Source organism: Podarcis erhardii (assembly GCF_964252035.2).
Source record: "Podarcis erhardii genome assembly, chromosome: 1".
NCBI classification, from domain to species: domain Eukaryota; kingdom Metazoa; phylum Chordata; class Lepidosauria; order Squamata; family Lacertidae; genus Podarcis; species Podarcis erhardii.
The window spans coordinates 136953466-136976009 of NC_138497.1; the positions used below are offsets into that span (position 1 = coordinate 136953466).

At 41.5% G+C, this 22544-nt stretch overlaps 2 protein-coding genes across 7 annotated transcripts in view; both read right to left on the reverse strand.

The window, feature by feature from the left end:
• The window catches only part of VWC2L (von Willebrand factor C domain containing 2 like), a 137222-nt gene extending 133816 nt beyond the window's left edge, over positions 1–3406 (reverse strand). For 4 of the 5 annotated variants that reach the window (XM_081849809.1, XM_081849805.1, XM_081849807.1 and 1 more), the window contains exons 1-2: positions 3309–3406; positions 339–808 (exon numbers count right to left, since the gene is read on the reverse strand). In XM_081849809.1, coding sequence (XP_081705935.1) covers positions 339–731 — 393 coding nt within the window. In that variant the 5' untranslated portion in view covers positions 732–808; positions 3309–3406. The remainder of the gene's footprint in view (positions 1–338; positions 809–3308) is intronic. The other variant, XM_081849806.1, reaches the window with a different exon arrangement.
• A 1267-nt stretch (positions 3407–4673) lies between these two features.
• Positions 4674–22544, reverse strand: part of SPAG16 (sperm associated antigen 16) — a 444848-nt gene continuing 426977 nt past the window's right edge. For both annotated transcript variants that reach the window (XM_081878176.1, XM_081878175.1), the window contains one exon: positions 4674–4961. In XM_081878176.1, the coding sequence (XP_081734302.1) occupies positions 4786–4961 (176 nt within the window). In that variant the 3' untranslated portion in view covers positions 4674–4785. The remainder of the gene's footprint in view (positions 4962–22544) is intronic.

Consider the following 22544-nt stretch of genomic DNA (forward strand, 5'->3'; position numbering starts at 1 on the left):
TTTGCAGCATGAAAGCTACAACACGTTTTCCAAAGGAGGTAGATGGACTTGTACATATCTCTAAGGAGTCTCATATTTTGGAACCAAAACAAGTTAAAATCTGACACTGAAGGTAACATGCTAGTTCTAATTATCTCTAATGCACCTCCTATTCCCACCCACCTGACAATGATAACACAGAAATTGGATATTTATTGACTAGCATGCCACATCTTTTCCCAACATCAATTAGACATCAAATTAATGCATGATTTTTAAAGTACTATATGTATTTCTATATCTAGATGTACATACACAATGAAATAAGGAATCAATGAATTAATCTGTATTGGTCTTACCTTAAATTCCTCCAAGATTTTGTAGCTTTTCCCATGGTATTCACAAAAGTTCCTCACTTCTTTGCATTCCGGACAGCATCCATTGTGTTCTACTTTAGTACACTTTGGGTGGATTTTGGGGCATTCTGGTTGGTCACAAACAGGTCCATCCTCAGTACAGACACATGGACAGTTGGAATGCCCTGGAAAAAACCGCTCTCCCAGTTTGTATACAAAACCACTGTCATCCACACAACCTTTCCCTCGATAGTCATCAAATATCAGATTATTATCATTATTTGAGATTTGTTCACCTTCATCAGCAGGGTAGTCTTCATGGTTGAAGGCAGCTGGAGTGACCAAACTAGGAATTAGCAACAGAAATATGCAGGCTTCATGAATATGAAGAGCCATCCCCCTCCTCAACTTCTGTATATGGTCCTAATATCAGATATACACAGATGCTTCCATGGAGAGGCCAGAGTGATGGGCTGAAAACAAATATTTTAAACAGGTACAGTTTGAAACATATATAGCTATATAGCAGCTGACAAACATTAACTGATTAGAAATCCTGTCTTTTTAAGAACAATGGGGTCAAATCATTAGGTCATGTATGTAATACTAGCATAATCAACTGGAAATACGTGTACATAATTTCGATAATCCTCAAGCTATATTGGCTCTGTCTAATGTCCGGAATTGGTTGTTCATCTAACTTCATCTGGATAGCACGCACAATGTGTACCTCAATATAAACATTCTCCTGGTTAAATTAAACAACGTTCACACAACAGAATGAAATTGTATAAAGCAGTGTATTGCTAAATCTCAATGGATGATGAGCTATATGCCTTCAACTTGTCTCCAGACAACGCATCCATCATTCTAACTAGAAAACTAAAAGGGAATGCTAATCCAAAATGGATTGGACAATATGCCTATTAGCCAAGCAAGATAAGAATTGATACGTCTTGACGTTAGTCAGACTTCTGTGTGACAAACACATGAGTCACATGTTGAATATTTCCCATGGTGTTTGCATAAATACAAGGAATTTGTTGTTTACATCTAGGTGGCATGCACATTTGTTTACTCACTGGTGCAGAGATTTTTTTTTTTTAATTGTTATGAGGATGAATTACAGGTGAATGAGACTTTAATGGAATTCAGTCTAGAGACCATAATCGTTTCTACTGGGATCACAACCCAGCACTGCTTTCAACCCACCTCAATTGGTTAATTAAAACAAAGATGTAAATATGCCAGGTGTTTTTATGGGAAGCAAGAGGTTAAAGAGAGAATGATTCTGAAATGTAATTACATTTAGACTTTGAATGAGAAGAAAATGGTGTACCAATTCTACTACTGAGTATAATGAAAAACGTTTGGTTGTGGTACTTATCTGACAGAAATCAAAATTTGTATTTCTATATGTCTTTTCTATATGAACTGATTCATAATGGCTTCTTTTTCTTAGCCAGTAGCCTCCAGTGTGCCTTACAGGGGCTCAACGTCACTGTAGCACTCATATGTATGAGTCCTGGTGGATCCTGAGTGGCTGTGTTCATACTTGGATTTGCTAACTGATTATTTTTCTTATTTTACATTTCCCCTTGCCTTATCTTAGGGCATCTAATATCATCCCCCCTAGTCTTAGGGCATCTAATATCATATCAAAATATACAAGGAGCATGTACAAGGAGAAACCTACTAGGCACACTTAATTATTTCAATAGGCCATGTCAACTTAGTATCTCATACACCACCATATACACACAGATAACCCACAGAATTCATAACGGAAGGCATGTACACAGATTGCCTGGTTTCAAAGCGAAGGGGAGTCCTGCCTTTCCCTCACACTCTACTTCTGTTCTGCTGCTTTACTATTGGCTGTGCTCACTCTGACAGACTTACTCCTGTAACACTCTTCTTGCCCAAGAGCAAGAGAAGAAAAGGGTGGGAAGGAGGGTTTTTATGAAATTGGAGAGAAAACAGAAATTCTATAAATTCTAAATTTATAATAAAAAATATTCTATGGCAAGAGTTATTTCAATTAATTGGATGTGTGGCATAGAGTTAAAATCAAAACAATAATCTTACCTCTTTTGAATCTCTTGCTGTCTGGGACCAACTTAACAGTGGTCTATATCTAACTGATATAGACATGCTAATAATGATAAGATATGTAATTTTTATATCGACATGTACACAATGAATGTGTATCATTTATATGCACATCTGTATATGCATCTATATACTCCAGGTTCTTTTAAAAATAAAATGCTGCCAAGCAAGAATGACTCAGGGAAAAAGCAAGCCTTGCATCTTGCAGAACAAACTAGATGATCCTGTTGACAAAGCAGTTTATTCAGTGCTGAGAGAAAGCAAAGAAGGGGATTGGGTGTTTCACATGTCTGCTCAGAATGTTTCATTACTTGAAGTTCAAGATATGCTTTTACCACAAGAGTACATCCTACAGCAGGGGCAAGAGCATTGGGCTCTGTTTTATTTGTGCTGCAGAACTGTTTAGCCTGCCTTTCGGATTCAGTCAGAGAGACACTTACATGCTACAGGTAGGCTCCAGTGAGCCCATGCTTAAAGCTGTGGAAACTTTAGAAAACAAGCAAATTGCAAAACAACCTGATTTATAGTGGGGACAACAGAGAACAACCTATTGAATAAAATCAAGCATTATGAATAAAAAGAAAACAAATTTCACAAAGGATTAACATTGTTAACAATACTTTCCTACAGCATTTGGCCATTGTGGGTATTTTGTTAGAACTTCATTAGCCTGTGTTTTTATAGAGAGAGGAGGGATGGAATAGAATGAAAATCTATTCTGTTGTTTAAAAATTCAACATAAAAATAAGCTCTGGAAAGCTATCACAGTACAAATTTATTCTCTTTTACTATTTCTGATTTTAGGGGATTTTAAATTCTTGAGAAGTCTACATTTTATTTCATTGTAAAATGTATACTTACCTATTCCAAGTGAAAGCTGGAAAGGGTTACAGGCCACCATAGATTAAAATTTCAGCAAGTCCTCTTAATTACACTTCCAAGAAAGAATCATGGAAAATCCCTTTCCCCAATGCCTCCCATTTCACACAGGAAACCCGGCAGATACACCAAGAGACTGAAGCTTTAACCCTGTGTTCAGAATTCAAATCAACAACCATAAGGGGGTCCAGAGGTGAGGCTGCTTGGTATAAAGCTACACTCCAAAATTATGGTCATTGCTGCTAGATTGTTCTTTTATCTCCTTATATCCTTGGTTGCGATCTTCAGTTCCACCCCCCACCAAAAAAGACCCCCACCAGATCACACCGCTCTGTATATCTGCAAAAAAGCAGGCAAGGGTGGAGAATGTGTTACGCTTCCAGTTCCAGAAACAGCAACAGCAACAGCATGCTGGAGCTTAGAGCCAATCCAGACCGAAATGCAGTCAGCAGCACCATCGTGTCAGTGTGGCTTTCCAGAGGCTCTCCCCAAAACAAATGATAGGGGACGTGTGGGTTTCAAGCACGGCAGCAACTTTTGGCAAGATTCAGCACTGAACAGCAGCACCTTCGGAGCACATTCTGTCGAGCCGATTCTGGGATCCTTCAGCACCACGGACAGCAGCCGGCGATTCGCATTTTGCATCATGCAGGCGGCGGAACGTGCCGCTCCTCTGGGCGAAGAAAACAAATCCTACGCTTCTACTCAGTGGGTCCACGTTCACTCTGGGAAGCTTTCCCTAGACGGAAGGTATTTTCTAAATTACCCATAAATATACTTTTGCATTTGACGACTCCCTTCCAAAGAAACAAAACAGAAACCCTGCCGATTTCAAAACGGTAGAATCAGACGAGACTGCAGGGCTACGTTCCAGGAAGTGGCAGTCGGTAGATTGAGGCTCTCTGCAGTTACTGAATGATGAGGCAAGGGTATCTGTCAAGGCATTGGTCTGAAACTTACACATTCTTGTTTTGCTGTCAGTCAGAATTACTACTTTAAAAAATACATTTGTGTGTGTGTGTGTGTGTGTGTGTGTGTGTGTGTGTGTAGATCTGTATTGAACTCTAAAGTGTAGATGGATTTAGAGGTTAGAACAAGTTAAATATAGCACCACTTCCAGAAAAGTATATTTTCTCTTCTGCCTTGTGCTGTAGTACCTTGGTGGTGGTGGGGATAATTTCCCCTGCAATTCATCTCCTCTGTCATTAGGCGTCATTGTAAAGCTATTTCTCGAGGAAAATGCCAAATGATAGCTTCCTTTGATGCATTCTTTATTGCCAAATGAACAGGCATGATTGCAAAAAGATAGTGTGTGTACATATATATATATATAAAATTAAACTAAGATATGAAAACTTTGCTTTATTTCAGATAATGGAAATACAGTTTAAGCCACCGGCACTGCTAGGAGGGTGCAGGAGAATTACTGTGAGATTTAATAAAATAGTGGACAAGTGTCTCAGTTCCAAATGCGAACGGTACCATCAGAGCCACCCGAGACCAGATGTTCTGCCTTGTGATCAAAAACGATGCTCTGAACTTCATCTTCATGGCCCAACAAGCTGGACAGATGACCCGATTTGAGTTCTAAGGTCTTAACAGTTCCATCGTTGCTTGCGAGAGCTACAATACGACCTATAACATAGAGCAAGGAGATCAGAGGTCCAGAAGACAAGAGTAAAGAAGCAACTTTGGGAGCTCCGTGCCTGAGGCTGTAGACTCTCACGTTCAATTTATCCATTTTCTGCACATAACTGAGACTCAGATAAGCAAGCACTTTTACCACAAAGTACATAAAATCAATGTTTAAAAGAGATTGGATCTGAGAGTGATTAAATAAACCTGAGGATTTCACACTGCCATTCAAGTAAACAAAACTGTGGGGACCATTGTTTAATATAAGGCTTAAATGCCTTTAGTCCAGTCATTCATATTCTGTAATCAGGAAGCAAAATTTTGAATTAAAACATGAAATAAATCTGTAAATTAAATATGCAAATCAATAAAATGATTTTTTTAAAATAAACCTTAAGTTTTTTTGCACAATATTTTTACCATAGGTATATGTATAAATAAAATTTAGATTGTAAGGGGCCATAAGTGTTTAGCAATGTGAGCATGAATGTTTGCTATGGATTGAAGTCAAAAACTGCCCCCCAAACTGAAGACAGCTACTTATCCAGCAAACCCTTGGAAGCAGAGGATGCCCAGTATGTACACAAAGAGCTCCATTTCCTGCAATACCCCTCCTTGCAATGGAGTCAAAAACTAAGAGCTTCCAACTTGATTTGAAGGAAGTGGGGGAGCCCTCTTGAATGCTTACTCTGTAATCTAGGTAAAAATATGGACCAGAGAGAATAGGCATTTCAATGGCTCTAAAATGCAGCTAGCTATTGAAAACATAAATTATATCAGATGCTGAGCAAGAATCATTTATTTGTAACCCATAGAGAGAGAGAGATTGTGAATGTGGATGACAGAAAAGGGTGTCAAAGAGGGCTGGGGAGGATATCTAGAAGCAGCAGAGATCTACATTTTCCAAAAACTGGCAAGGGCTGGAACTTCCAACTCCATTACAAAACCTAAAAGCCTGATTGAGGCAAAAGCTATACATACACACTGCCCTCTGTCGCCCTCTATTGCCAGTAACTCAGTGTTCCAGCATGAAAATTTGGGTGGCTAAAGGGAAGTACATGTTTTATTGGTAGCATTCCTTCAGCCAAGCAGAGGTTCCCACAGCAGGAACCTGTGACAGCCTCAAGATCAAGAGTTGGGTGGGATAACTCAAATCCTTTTGACCCTGGACACATGACGGAATCCATGGAAAGAGACCCTGAAGAGGTCCATGGCTGCCATGATGACTGTGGGGCTCCCCCAACATGTCATCAATCCAACGCATGTGACAGGCTACACCTTGGACCTTGTTTTCTCAGCTGGGCAGGAAGAGGGTGATCTGAATATTGACTGCAGCCCCTTCCTGTTGTGATTTTGGCTGCCTCTGAAGACGGCTTGGAAACCTCAGCTGGTGCAGAATTCAAAGGCCAGGATGCTCACTGGGGCAAAACAGTTTGAGCATATAATGCCAATCCTGGCCTGGCACTGGTTGACAATTAGTTTCTAGGCCCAATTTAAAGTTCTGGTTTTAGGCTACAACGCCTAAAACTGCTCAGGACTGCAATACCTCAAGGACCACTTCTTCCCATATGAAATGTCCTGGACCCTGTAATCATCATCTGAGGCCCTTCTTTGTGTGAGAAGTCCAGAGGATGGCAACACAAGGACAGGCCTTTTCTACAGTGGCTCCCAGCTTGCGAGATGCTCTCCCCAGGGAGGCTTGCCTAGTGCCTTCACTATGTAGCTTTAGGCACCAAGTAAAAACATTCCTCTTCTCCCAGGCCTTTGGGTGATTGAACAATCTATGGCATTTTTTAAAAAATAGATTTTATTAAAGTTTTGAAGGTTACAGAAAGAAAAATAGAAAAAGTTAGACAAACAAAGCACAAAAAAAGAACAAAAAACCCACAAATCCAACCTTTACATAACTTTCTTTCCTTTGCTTATTTCCTTGACCTCCTCATACCTCCCTTTTTTGTATTCTAGTTCAATTAGATATTTCAGCAAATCCTTTCCATCTTTGTTTTTATCCTAAAAATTTATCTTGATATACTATAATTTTACATTCTCCTCTTTCACTAATTACCAATCCAATTTTACTTAATCCTTTATAACATTTCTGCTAAAACCACATAGCTTCATTCCAACATCCTTCTAACATTCCTTAATTTTACAATGTTTCTGTAGATAAACTTTAATTTTTTTCAAATCTACTTCCACCGACTCTTTTCCCTGGTCTCACAATCTATGGCATTTTAAACTGTGTGTGTGTGGGGGGGGGTGTTATTGTTTGTTACTATGGTATGTATTTTTTATATATATATTGCAAACCTCCCCAGGATCTTCAGGTAAAGGGCAGTATAGAAGTTTAATAAATTGTTATCAATATTATAATGAATCTGAATAACTCTTCCAATATGCCTTCAGCTTCCTGAGGGTCCTTCTACTTGCTAAAGTTACTTGGAGCTACTGAGAAGGGTACTGTTAGCTGGTTCAGTGCTGCTCTTCTAAAGCTTTGGCAATGTAGCGCTATCATCCCATGTTCCTTACTCACCTGGCTGGGCTTCATGAGGAACTTAGAAGTGGGATTGCAAATGTTCCCACTTCTCTGTGTCATATCACTGCCCTCTACCAGTGGAAGTATAGGCTACCACTCATAGGTAGGGGAACTGTTAGGACATTGGAACACTGTCCAAGGATATTAGAATCCAAATTGCTAGTACTATACCAGAATCACAAACAGGAAACCGTTTTTTAAAAAAGGAGAAGGAGGAGAAGAAGACGCTGGCTAAATATCAGGAAAACCTTTCTGACAGAAAGAGCTGTTGGACAGTGGAACAGACTGCCTTGGGAGGTGGTGGACTCTTCTTCCTTGGAGGTTTGTAAGCAGAGGTGGGATGGCCATCTGTCATGGATGCTTTAGCTGAGATTCCTGCATTGCAGCGGGTTGGACTAGATGACCCTTGGGTCCCTTCCAACTCTACAACTCTTTGATTCTATTATTCTACCCCAATATGCCATTGTAGAGAGATCACTTAAGAGCTAAAGTTAAGCTAGGATCTGGTATGTTATATATTTGAATTACTCTCTAAACGTACCTGAGAAACTCCTCATAAATTAAATGTAATAATCATGAGCTTCACGTACAATCAAAAATCAATAAAATCATTTCAAAGCAGATGTGGTCCTTCCAAGAAAGACATCACTGCAATTCAAGTAATGATTACAAGCACTTTTGGGGTAAAGCAGAAAGTTCAAAATACACTCAGGGTGATTATAAGCCCTTTATGTGTTCTGGTATATGGTTTAAAAAATTACCCAAAGTTGAAGAATTTGTTTTTTCCAGGTCAAAGGCTGACTTGAAGGAAAAACTCCACCCCGACTGTTCAGCCTGGCCCCTGAGGTCCAGTTCTGGGGGCCTTCTGGCGGTTCCCTCACTGTGTGAAGTGAAGTTACAGGGAACAAGGCAGAGGGCCTTCTTGGTGGTGGAATGCCCTCCCTTTGGAATGCCCTCCCATAATAAAATTATTGTTGCTGTTGTTATTGCTGCTGCTGTTGCTGTTATCCCTTCTCCTTAATTCATAAATAGTCCCGGAAGCCAATAGTAACTTGCCATTCTGAGAATAGGTGCACATGCACATATAATAAATGTTGATCTGATTGAAGCAGTGGGATTTAACATTGCAACTATCTCACTTCATAGTTTCAATGAGATTCACTGTGCCAGTACATTTTATCTTATACTTCTTTTAAAACCTGCTCTATCCCCCCATGCCTCGGGGTGCATTTTCACATTTCAGAATGGGCCTTCCTGCATGACTTCTTAGAATCATAGAATCATAGAATCCTAGAGTTGGAAGAGACCAAAAGGGCCATCGAGTCCAACCCCCTGCCAAGCAGGAAACACCATCAGAGCACTCCTGACATATGGTTGTCAAGCCTCTGCTTAAAGACCTCCAAAGAAGGAGACTCCACCACACTCCTTGGCAGCAAATTCCACTGTCGAACAGCTCTTACTGTCAGGAAATTCTTCCTAATGTTTAGGTGGAATCTTCTTTCTTGTCGTTTGGATCCATTGCTCCGTGTCCGCTTCTCTGGAGCAGCAGAAAACAACCTTTCTCCCTCCTCTATGTGACATCCTTTTATATACTAAATACTAATCTTAATACTAAATGGGTGTCCAGCAGATGCTTCTAATGACCAACTTACCTTTTTAACCTTATTTCTTGCACCTTTGCAACAACTCTGTGAATTTGGGTACTATTAGGGAAATTGACAAAGGCTACCCACCACTTTCTACTCAATGGGTTCTACTCTATTGCTTTCAATGAGACTTTGCCATGGCTAACGTCAGTAGAAGAATTTGAGGTTATGAATTATTACATTGATCCGAGACTTTTATGTAAATTTTAGACAGAAGCTTCAACTGACAATGAGCTAGATCTAATCTAGCTGAGGGTGCAGCCCCAATCCCCTTTGCACCAGGTCAGTGTGTGGGTGCTGGATTGGGCAGAAGTTCCCCTTCACCCAACCCTGCCAGGCTCCCCCTGTGGGGTGATGCTAGCATCAGCCTGCTGGCATGGAGCTCCCCTTCCACCCACTGAATGTGCAGGCAGGCAAGATCCCTGTCTGGTGGCCACTAGTGGAAATCCCAAAATGGTGCACTCCAGAGGTGGAGAGGGGCTGAGATGCCCCTCTGTGCAGTCACGTGATGGCACTGGGTCCAAACTGGCACAGGGCACTGAGCACCAGATACAGCCCTGCCTCATTTCCATTCTGGCCAACATGAGCAGCAGGGCTATGGGTAAGGCAATAGCACAACTACTGTGTTAAACCATGCCAGGCCCTGGCCAGGGTTTAGACTGCATCCTTAAATGCACTTAAGTCCCATTGAAATGTGTGGGACTTAGATCATGAACCACTGAGTTCAATGGAACCTAAACTCAACTAACTCAATCTTGTTCCAACCCAATGTCTGTTCTCTTTCTTGAGATGTCTCCTGTTTTCCTCTGCTTGGAATTCTATTAGTGATGGTTTACAGAATTTGCAAAAATGAAGCAGAAAACAGAATAATTAATTCTGCTATAGGATACGCTGTACTAAATTCTGGTTACACAACTCAGAGAATGGAGAAACAGAATGAGGATGAGGATGGAATAAACAAGCAAAGCATGAAGGGGCTGAGGAAAATTTGCTTTAGATTTTGAATTTGCTAGAGGAGAAAGAGCAGGCTTAACTTTCCAAGTTATTTCAGCACATTTCTGCAGACTCCACACTTAGAGGAGGGACACTGATACAAGAGAAGCCAGTCTAAGCATGATAAATATGCCCTAATTTGCACACATTTATAACTACTAGGCTACTTCATCTAAAACAAAGCCTGACACAGCAAAGATCTCTACGATGGATTAGGGTGTCCAAAGGAGCAGATGTGAATATCTATTATAAGCTCTTTTCTAGTAAGGCTTTGCTGACAGAAGTATTACGTATGGATTTCACTTGCAGACAGGCTCCATGGGCAATCACTGAGAGGGGGGAAATGCCCCCGATGTGTCCTAAAAATACTATGTCTGGTAGAGGGCTAATACCCTTTCAGCTTTTCAAACCAGTAAAATGTATTTTATTTTATTTTTCTTAGTAGGCTGTTGGAAGCTGCATTTTACCTTGAGAAACAACAATAAACAAAAATGGATATTTTTGAAACACTATATATTTAATTAAAACTTCAATTGCCTTCTAGAGGATTAGGAATATATTCTTATACTGCAACAGACTAAGCTCTACATTTCCTACTGCATGAAGTTACTGGTTTAGAATGTGGATTGCTCTGCACTTGGAATCTCAGTGTTTTTGAAGGACCATGGGAACGATTCATCCAAAGTTAAACACCTGTCAGTTCAACCAATTTCACTGGAAGGCATGAAGCCCTCTGTAATAGATGGGACCTCATAATGTATAGCTTGGTTTTGTAGACAGACAATCTGTGCTCAGAAATGAAGGCACACCTGGATTGGTTCCTTTAACTGAAATAAGCAAGAAAGATGAGAATTGTAGCTATAAGAAATATTAAGTGTACTGGGTCATATCCCACACTGCTGTTCTGCTAGCTAGTGCAGCAGACTTCCGTGTGCGCAATGGAACCTGCCCATCCTCTCTTCTCCCCTGCAGCTCCCCTCTCTCAAAACCTGCTCCAGACTGGAGCAGATTCTGAGGGAGCAGGGGGAGAGGATAGGAAGTCTCATTGCATGAAAGAAACACTGTAAGTGCAATGTCAGAAAAAAACTAAAGTCCCCAGCAAAGCCACTATTAATGTATGCTTAATTTTGTAGATAGTGATGTATGGAAGTGAAAGCTGGACCATAAAGAAGGCTGATCGCCGAAGAATGGATGCTTTTGAATTCTGGTGCTGGAGGAGACTCTTGAGAGTCCCATGGACTGCAAGAAGATCAAACCTCTCCATTCTGAAGGAAATCAGCCCTGAGTGCTCACTGGAAGGACAGATCCTGAAGCTGAGGCTCCAATACTTTGGCCACCTCATGAGAAGAGAAGACTCCCTGGAAAAGACCCTGATGTTGGGAAAGATGGAGGGCACAAGGAGAAGGGGACGACAGAGGACAAGATGGTTGGACGGTGTTCTGGAAGCTACCAGCATGAGTCTGACCAAACTGCGGGAGGCAGTGGAAGAGAGAAGTGCCTGGCGTGCTCTGGTCCGGGGGGTCACGAAGAATCGGACACGACTAAACAACTAAACAACAACAACAATTTTGTAGAGTTGGCAGTACTGGAAAGATGGACAGAAATTGTATTTAAAACCTATTTTATCTGTAAGGTGATCTCGTGCTAGTCAGTGGGAAATCCATCAAATAGCAGTGGATACAAAAGAGTAGTTTGTGCTTCTTCTGAAGCTAACAGGTTACCAAAGGACTCAGATCAAATTGATAACGCTTGTGCAGATATAATGAATCAACTTTCTGTAATTGATAATAAATTGACATAGCTGAATCTCACATATTTATGTTCTATACACAGCATTTTTACCCATAATATTCCGTGTTTGAGTCATTCTTCTGCCTATACATTATATGGGCTGGACACGCATCTTTGGAAAGCCATTCAAGGCAGGGAGCATCACTCATGCCTCATAACTACCTCAATCAAAATTTGGGGAGCCTGTCAAAGAAGTGAGTGTTCTAGGCATCACTCTGTTTAAGTTGCAGATTCGGTCTTCCTTTTCTTCACGAAGGCCACCCAAACACCACACCAACTCCCACCCATGGTTCCCTTTTCCCATCACACCTTTACAAAATAAATAAATAAATAAACACCACCCCCTCTATTCTACAACTATTGAAATATCAAACTAATAACACCAAAACACATTTGTATAAAATTCTTTTGCACAATTAACTTTGAAGAATTCCATATTCAATATTCAGCATCCTTGGCATACAATATTTGAAAGCTGCTTTGAATTTCATTTTTGGAAGGGGGGGGAGACTAATAAATAAATAAATAAAAATGAGGGGAGTTTTACAGATGTGAGTAGCATTATCATGTGGCAATTAATTAATTAGACTTAATGAATGTCAAAAGGCAACTGTTAGTTCTGACCAAGTGTCTGTCTTGTCCAGCATCCCATTTCCAATGGTCATCACCGAGATGCTTCCACAATCCTCACAAGCAGATATGAAATCAGCAGGTTTCCTATTTTTATTTGCCCCCAGGTACCCTTCCCCTGAACACGGAGCTTTCACTTTTTAGCTATGTGGTTAACGCCCAATGAAAAAGTGAACATCCATGAATTTGTCTAATCTTTTCCAAGACAGCAGTCATTGTCACATCTCTATGTTAATTATACAACGTGTGAAGAAGTAATTTCTTGCTTTCTTTCTTTAATCTACTGCTCATTGATTTCTTCCCTTCAACCCTTCTTTCCAGTCACTATCTCTATACCAGCCTTCTGCAACTGGATGACACCCCTCCTCCAATGGGACCAAATCTCCCATAATCCCTGTCCTTTGGCCACCCAGACTGCAGTTTATGGGGGTTGTATCCCAAAGCATCTGCTGGGCACCAGGTTGGACAAGGCTGCCATATACCGTTCATGATTTTATAAACCTCAATCAGGTTGCCAATTAATCATTTGCTTCTGCGCTAAAAAATCCCAAACATTTTAGTGTTTCCTGGAAAGATGCTCTAGCCCTCTAATCATGCAGGTTGCACCTTTCTACATGACACAATATTCCTCAATTAAAGCAAATCACAGAACTGTATTATAAGAAATTAGGAACTAAGTAGCAGCAAGTACATTCAGCGAAAGATTTTGTTGCCTTCCTGTGTGTGTCTGCACTGACGGGGAACAGCTCTCATCACACGCATTCAGTTCTAGCCAACTTACAATGCTTTGCAATTGTTGACTGAATAAAGCAAGTAACGTATTTCCTCAGCAGCAGGAAAGCGAATATGTAAGACAGAGAATGGAAATGAAAGGACTCAAAATGGGAATGTCTCTTTTCCATTACCCTTTATGTCAACACTGATCTACTTGCTCTGAAGAATTTGCTCATTATAATGTAAATTCACTCCATCCTTTCCTCCAAAAAGAGATTTTCTTGTTGAGGGGAGTGAGAACAAATTGGGATTTCACTGCTGATTAAAAACGTTTTCAAATTAACAGCTCCAAAATGTCCTGTGAAATTATAATGTAAGAGTCTAGTCTAAAACAGGGGTAGGCAACCTAAGGCCCGTGGGCCGGATGCAGCCCAATCTCCTGCTCAATCCGGCCCGCGGACAGTCTGGGAATCAGTGTGTTTTTACATAAGTAGAATGTGTCCTTTTATTTAAAATGCATCTCTGGGTTATTTGTGGGGCACAGGAATTCGTTCATTTCCACCCCCACCCCCCAAATATAGTCCAGCCCACCACATGGTCTGAGGAACCCACGGCTGAAAAAGGTTGCTGACCCCTGGTCTAAAATATGCTCGTGTGTGTGTGTGTGTGTGTGTAAGTAAGTAAGTAAGTAAAATACATAGAGAAGGGTAAAGGATCTATAACTTGCATGTATATTTTATAGGGCTGATTCATTATACCAGAGGTTTTCAACCTTTTTGAGTCCTTGGCTCCCTTGACCAACTATATTCTTTCTGCTGCACCCCTGTGGGGCTCAGGAGCCCAGTTATGTCACCCCTTGCCTGCAGAGCTGGCAGCTTCTCACCCTTTTTTCACATCTTTTCACATCTTTCTCAGGTGCCTGTAACTAAAAGCTTTTCTATATAGCCAGTTTGCACATTCAGCTATAAAGTGTACGGAAATCAAGCAATCTAGTTGCATGTATGAAGCAGACCTTCAGAGCAGGAGGGAGAATGAACCACCTTTATGCTGCCAAGGGATGGTTGTAGCAGTGGGTGGCCCTTCAGGTGTACATACCAGTGGGGGTGGGTAGCAGTGAGGGTGGGAGCTCTCTCTCTCTCTCTCTCTCTCTCTCTCTCTCACACACACACACACACACGGAAGAGGGAGAATGCTACGCTATGTTGCTAAATTGAGACTCTTGGGAGAAGGTGGCAGATCAAATCTCCCCAGTGCTCCTGGTCCAAAAGATGGTTATCTTCCTGGTGCCATAGCAGCAGAGATAGTGACTGTGGCTGAATCAGGCTTTAACCACCCCACCCTCAGGGCTGTTGATGTCCAAAAGCTTACTTTGCTGCTCTTAGCAGGTCAGAGACAAGAACCATGGCTGGATCAGGAGTGCAGGGTTCACCAGAAATTGTCAGGCTATCTAGAGAGTGCCCAAGAGCTGTATGTTCTAGAAAGTATGCAGCCCATCAGTCTTCATTTTCATTCTCTCTTCATTTCATCTTTCCTTTGAAAGACTAAATGCCTGTTTTCTATCATATTGTGTAAACATATGAACTTTGCAAAACTGATAGTTCCTGCATGCTCACTTGTCACTTCATTGGTAAACTTCTCGTCCTGAATCTTCCCCTTAAACAAAAGTAAATATTCTTAATTTAGATGTTACTTGTAAGACTAAGCTGAGATGAGGAACTGTATTTTGTTTAGGGGTAATGCAGCCCAATTTAAATAAGCCATTGGACCCAGAAATACCCAACACATTCTCATATGATTACATATTGTCAGGGCTGCCTCTAGGTCCCAGCTCACAGAGGACCAACGCCAGGCTGATATTATGTACAAAAGTCTTTATTGAAGTATAGTTTCCATTTTAAAGCCAGAGCGTGCAACCCTACGTCTAGACTCTAGATCGGCGAAGTCCTATCTGAATCACTTCCCCTTCCGCACCAGTTTAAGATCCTAGCCCTGCTCCACCTTCTGCGCTGCTCTCTCCTCCTCTGGGTCCTCCTGCCCTCTGGGGCATTGCCCTTCCTGGACTCTTCCGACGCTGAGTCGCTTAGCTCCTCCCCTTGCCTCCGGCGTGCTTTAGGACCCGGTTCCCAATCCTCACTCTCTGCTGTCCCGCGCTCCTGTACATTTGAACTTGCTTCTCGCGCCAACCCAGTGACCTTTCTCCTAACCGTTACACTGCTTCTATCACTGCTTCCCTCTTCCGTGACACTGGCCGGATCTGACCTCCCCTCCGTTGTACGACTCTCCGAGGAAGGCGTGGTCAGCTCTGCCTCGTCTTCTCTCCCTGGTGGGGGAAGTACTGGTCCCGATGCCTGGGACCCTTCCCCCCCACTCTGCTCTGGTGGGGAAGCTGGTCCTGATCTCCAACTACTACTCTGGGAGTCCCTGCTCCCCCCTTGCTCCTGGGGCGTTCCCCTTGGGACCCCCCTACCCCTGGCCACTGGCGTTCCCTTCTGTGAATCTTCCGATTCGCTGGAGAGGCTTATGGAATCCCTCGGACCACTGTCTCCTCCTACACTGCCCTCTGATTCCTCGCCCTCGCTCTCCATCTCCCATCTTCCCTGTGCCTCTGCTCCTGAGCCCCTGACACATATATTGTGGTTTTATATTTTGTTTTTGTTCTGTGAGCCGCCCTAAGCCCTAAGGGTGGTATATAAATTCAATAACTAAATAAATACGCTCCCATTGGGGAACTATTTTCTCCCATACTTTCCCTTTCTTTCAGTTTCATGCACACTGGAGGTATAAATCTCATTTGCTTATGCAAACATGCATCTTGTTCTTCCATCAGCAACAAGGTGGAATGAAGGATGAACATGTTTTCCATGCTCATCTTCCATGCTCAACTGATGCCAAATAAGTAAAAAGTAACAGAACCACTTTCGTTATATACAATATGCAATCCTTCTCCTCATGAGAACTGTTTGCTAAAACAAAAATCATGCTGGTATATTGAAGCTGTTTAATTTAATTTGTTACTGCATGGTAGATTCCTTGAGAATGCAAAACTAGACAAGATTAATTTGCTGGGTTGTTAAAACCAAATTACTGATGGCGGAAGAAACGAGGCTGCGCTTGTCTCATGATCCTGCCATCTTCCTCCCGCATCTCATACCATGAGATCCTCACAGATAGGATACAAATTAGATTTTGCTATACTGTATTAGTTCTCAGTTGACATCTTCTAAGCAACTAACATTTAGTAGTTCAGTTGTTCTTAGCAAATCCTTAGTGCATTTGGTGCTTACATCAGTACCACATGACCAAATCACAGCCAAAGTTTCATGTGGGGTGCAGTTCCTCCAAACCCCTGGTTTCAAAGGGCCTTCATGACATGGAGACCCTGTGCCTTCTGCTAGTTGAAATCACCCCCTCCCCAGTTCAGTGTGCATGTCCCAGGCGCTGGTGGGGCTTCCTACACCGCTGGACGTTTGTTCTGATTTAGCTGTAAACAGTGTTTCCCCCCAGGTAAAACAGAATAGGGTGGGCCATCAGCACACAAGTCGGGATATGTTTAAGAGCTGTGTTTGGGACTCTTCAGACCTAAGACACAGTTGGACCCACATGTGACTACAAGAAAGAAGATTCCACCTAAACATTAGGAAGAACTTCCTGACAGTAAGAGCTGTTCGACAGTGGAATTTGCTGCCAAGGAGTGTGGTGGAGTCTCCTTCTTTGGAGGTCTTTAAGCAGAGGCTTGACAACCATATGTCAGGAGTGCTCTGATGGTGTTTCCTGCTTGGCAGGGGGTTGGACTCGATGGCCCTTGTGGCCTCTTCCAACTCTATGATTCTATGATTCTAGGTCAAATTCCAACCATGGGATTTCCCCCTACAATACTAATGATGTTGCAACACCTTTTCTTCAGGCAGATTTACATATAAATTTTACAGATTTTTTTTAGCAGCATATTTCAATGGATGCCACAGTACGTTTATAGTGCAAAGGAGAGAGAAAATGTTCTAATGAGTGCACAAGAAATTGACAATTTAACATAGCATATTAGACTGATGCATTAATATGGATAAACATGGATGTAATTAGGGTTGTTTCCTATATTTAATTCTGTTATTTACATAATGGAATTATAACAGAAGTAAAGCCTTTTTAACCTAAACACTGTACATAAAACTGCACATTTCCTGGTTCTGCAGCACTTACCCCCACACTGGTATCAGGAATGGAACAGTATATGAGAATAAGAAGCCAGAGTGGGAGCTTTTCCCCACTAAAAGGAAGAAAGTAATAAAAGCCATTAAAATGTCATTTAGAAATAAATCAAAAGAATGGTTTTTCAGATTTTGCTCAAATGCATAAGCCAAACAGTCTTCAAAGGGCCCAAAACAGTCATTTCTTCTAATTCCTGCTCTCCTACATGAATTTTAGTTGCCTAGTATACCATAGCTGGACAGAGAAGGAAGCCAGCATCTATTATGTGTAGTGGATATGAAATAACATGTCATGGGGAGAAAGAAAAGCTTTGATCATTAAGGAAATGATTTTTATACACATCAGAACCAATTTAAAGCAATTCTGGAGGATCACTATAGATAGACAGAAACACTGCTTGGCATTTTATTACCTGCAGAGGGGGATATTGATAATCTGCATTGATTTCTGCTATGCATGTGGAGAGGAATCTGTTGTTTCTCCAGAAAGATGTAGCAAAGTAAAAAGTATCAGGAAAGTGCTTGAATTTTAAGGATTTATTATTAATAGCTCAACCCGTACCATTATTCAGAACTTTTCAGCCCAACTAGAGGAAAGGGACAGTAACTTAATTGTTAGCCAATACACTATCAGAAACATGTTTGGGAAGTTTGTTCATAAATGACTGTTACTACCATATACATTCGTACCTTGGAAGTCAAACAGCTTAGTTCCTGAACGTTTTGGCTCCTGAACTTCTCAAACCTGGAAGTGACTGTTCTGGTTTGCAAACTGTGCTTTGGTTTTCGAACGTTTTGGAAGTTGAATGGACTTCTGGAACAGATTCCATTCGACTTCCAAGGTCACCAAGTGGTGACCATTTTACGCGCATCCAATTGGTGCACAATCGCTGAAATGCGGGTCCTTTCAGGGACATAATGTGGGTGAGGCATAATGGGCCATAACAGGCTATGCTTATACATGCTTATAAACATGGGGGCCAGGAATGGAATCCCCATGCGAAATGTGTCCACCATGAGCTGTGTGTTGGATGAAGCATCCTCGGGCTGCAGTTGCTTTCACTCAGAATCTGAAGTAGGGCTAAGTGCTTTGCTGCCCACTGAAGAAGCCTGTTTACTTCCTAGATGTGTTGCTTGTAGACTGGTAAATAATGTCAATTTTACAAAGAAACTGCACCCTCGTGATGCTTTTGACATTATTTCCCTAGGTGAAATCAGAGCTTGCAGGGCAGCAGCTGAAGAAGTGTGCAGTTCTGGGCACCACAGTTCAAGAAGGACACTGACAAACTGGAACGTGTCCAGAGGAGGGCAACCAAAATGGTCAAAGGCCTGGAAACGATGCCTTATGAGGAACGGCTAAGGGAGCTGGGCATGTTTAGCCTGGAGAAGAGGAGGTTAAGGGGTGATATGATAGCCATGTTCAAATATATAAAAGGATGTCACATAGAGGAGGGAGAAAGGTTGTTTTCTGCTGCTCCAGAGAAGCGGACACGGAACAATGGTTCCAAACTACAAGAAAAAAGATTCCACCTAAACATTAGGAAGAACTTCCTGACAGTAAGAGCTGTTCGACAGTGGAATTTGCTGCCAAGGAGTGTGGTGGAGTCTCCTTCTTTGGAGGTCTTTAAGCAGAGGCTTGACAACCATATGTCAGGAGTGCTCTGATGGTGTTTCCTGCTTGGCAGGGGGTTGGACTCGATGGCCCTTGTGGTCTCTTCCAACTCTATGATTCTATGATTCTATGAAATCACTGGGGCACAACAGAGATGCCCCAGTGCTGCTACTCCCATCTAGTCACTATTTAGTTAGAATTTGACTAAAACAGTTTGACCACAATTCCACAAAACATGCTCTCCTTACTCTCACAAATGTGTGCGCGCGCGCTCTCTCTCTCTCTCTCTCACACACACACGTGTCACATCCCTATTACCAAGGGTTTAATTTGTGTCAGAGATTAGCCATGGCATCTCCATATAATACAAGGGGCCAATGGTTCAAATCCTGCCAGATTTTGTTTCTTCATTTTTTAAAATTAGGTTTGCTTGCTTTTTATATTAGGCTACTAGCTTAATGGGCTGTGGGCAGAAACAGTTTGCCTGGTGGGATGGAGCTGTTACACTAACTTCCCAGCAGGTAGATTGCTACTACTTACTGGGTAGGAGATGCATCCCAGCAGCACTCTTGCCACCACATCTCAGCCAAGGTCCTTCAAGAGGCAGCCTGAGAATGGGGCAGCAAACACTAGAGCTGCTGATCACCTTTTTTTATCCTTTGTGCTTATCTTATTTCTCCTTAAGCAGCTACTTTTCCTTGGGAGCTGGGAGGGGAATAAGCAGAGACAACTAGCTGCTGAGGAAAGATAATAATAATAATAATAATAATAATAATAATAATAATAATAATAAAAAATAAATAATTATTTATACCCCGCCCATCTGGCTGAGTTTCCCCAGCCACTCTGGGCAGCTCCCAATCAAGTATTTAAAACAATACAGCGTTAAATATTAAAAACTTTCCTGAACAGGGCTGCCTTCAGATGTCTTTTAAAGATAGGATAGCTACTTATTTCCTTCACATCTGAAGGGAGGGTGTTCCACAGGGTGGGCGCCACTACTGAGAAGGCCTTCTGTCTGGTTCCCTTCTCGCAATGAGGGAACCGCCAGAAGGCCCTCGGCGCTGGATCTCAGTGTCCAGGCTGAATGATGGGGGTGGAGACGTTCCTTCAGGTATACAGGACCAAGGCCGTTTAGGGCTTTAAAGGTCAGCACCAACACTTTGAATTGTGCTCAGAAACGTACTGGGAGCCAGTGCAGATCTCTCAGAACTGGTGTTATGTAGTCCCGGCGGCCACTCCCAGTCACCAGTCTAGCTGCCACATTCTGGATTAATTGCAGTTTCCTGGTCACCTTCAAAGGTAGCCCCACACAGGGGCTACCTTTGAAGGTGACTCAGAAACTACAACTAATCCAGAATGCGGATTTGTTTTTAACTTAGTTTTTAGTTAAAAACTAAGGTTTTAGAGAAAAACTTAACATCAATCGAAAAAGAAAGATTTCAGAATGAGACTGGTTTGACCGTGGTTAAGAAAGTGAAATATTTGGGGATTAATATGACAGCAAAAAAATGTGAACTTATTTAAAGATAATTATGAAAAATGTTGGACGGAAGTGAAAAAGGATTTAGAAATATGGTCAAATTTGAAGCTTTCCTTGTTGGGTCGAATTGCAGTTATAAAGATGAATGTATTGCCTAGAGTGTTGTTTTTGTTTCAAACATTGCAAATTGTGGACAAGATGGACTGTTTCAAGAAGTGGCAGAAAGATATTTCTAGATTTGTCTGGCAGGGCAAGAAGCCCAGAATAAAATTTAAGATATTAACTCATGTAAAGGAAAGGGGTGGATTTGCCCTGCTAGACTTCAAACTCTATTATGAATCAGCAGCATTCTGCTGGTTGAAAGACTGGCTGCTTCTTGAGAGCACAGACATTTTGGACCTAGAAGGATTTAATAATGCTTTTGGGTGGCATGCATATTTGTGGTACGACAAGGTTAAAGTACATAAAGCATTTAAAAACCATATTGTCAGGAAAGCATTGTTTAATGTTTGGATAAGATACAAAGACTTATTGGAAAATAAAACCCCAAGGTGGTTGTCACCAATGGAAGCAAAAGCTTTTAAAAGACTCAATATGGAGTCCAAATGGCCAAAATATTGGGAAATTTTGGAGCAAGAGGGAGACAAATTAAAATTGCAGAGTTTTGAGAAACTAAAAAGTAAAGTACGAGACTGGCTTCATTATTATCAGATAATGGAGGTTTACAAACTGGACAAGAAAATTGGATTCCAGGTGGAAAAATCGAAATTAGAAACAGAATTGTTAGAACCCAAAACTAAGATTTTGTCAAAGATGTATAACTTGCTGCTGAAATGGAATACCCAGGATGAAACGGTGAAGTCTGCTATGATTAAATGAGCACAGGATGTTGGACATAATATTATGTTTGCTGACTGGGAACAGTTATGGACCACCGGTTTGAAATTTACGGCATGTAATGAGACTTCCGGAGGCGGTGCGAACGGCAATGGCGGTCCTCTTCCTTTAGTGAGGGGGAAGCTCCGCGGAAAACGGGTCGTCCGCTACAGCAAAGCGGAGACCCGCATCAGAAACCCACAGGCAGCAAGAGCCTGTGGTCCTGGGACTCGGCGGGCGCCAGAAGCGGCTCCCAAAACGAAGAAGGAACCCCGCAAGGGGCTCCGGAACGTGGAGGGGGTATCGCAGCGCTGTGAGTCGATCGCTACTCCAGCGGAGTGAAGCCGCACAGCCGCTGTCGGTGAGCGCTGACCTTCTTTCCTGGAAGATTTGATCCAAAGCAACAACCCGTGAGTAAGAGGGGATTATAGAAATTCGAGTTTAAATTTTTTAAATTTGGCTGAAATGATTTCTAATGAAATGAAAAAGGTATTTAAATATACCTTCTTGAAGAAACCAGAGGCCTTTCTCCTAGGCATGGTTGGCCAATTGGTGCCAAAGAAGGATAGAATTTTTTTTATATATGCGACAACAGCAGCAAGAATACTTATCGCAAAATATTGGAAGACACAAGATCTACCCACTCTGGAAGAATGGCAGATGAAGATGGGACTGGTAGAAATGACCGGTAGAATCCGAGACCAGGGAAAAGAGTCGGCGGAAAAAGATTGGAAGAAGTTTAAAGACTATTTGCAGAAATATTGTAAAATTAATGAATGTTAGTATGATGTTGGACAGAAATTAAGTGGTTTCCAGCTGTAATGCTTAAGAGATATGGAAAATAAGGTTTTGAAATAAGAAAAAAAAAAAAACCTAATAGTGAGGATTTGTTGAACAAACAATTTGAATTGGAATATAAGAAAGGGAGGTATGAGGAGGTCTGGAAAATAAGTTAAAAGAAAATAAGTAAATGGAAACTCTATGTGTGTTTTTTTAGTTGTTTTTATTTTTGTATTTTTGTTGTTTCTTTTCTTTTCGTTTTACAATGTATTATTTTTGAAAATTTCAATAAATATCTTATTAAAAAAAACCCAAAA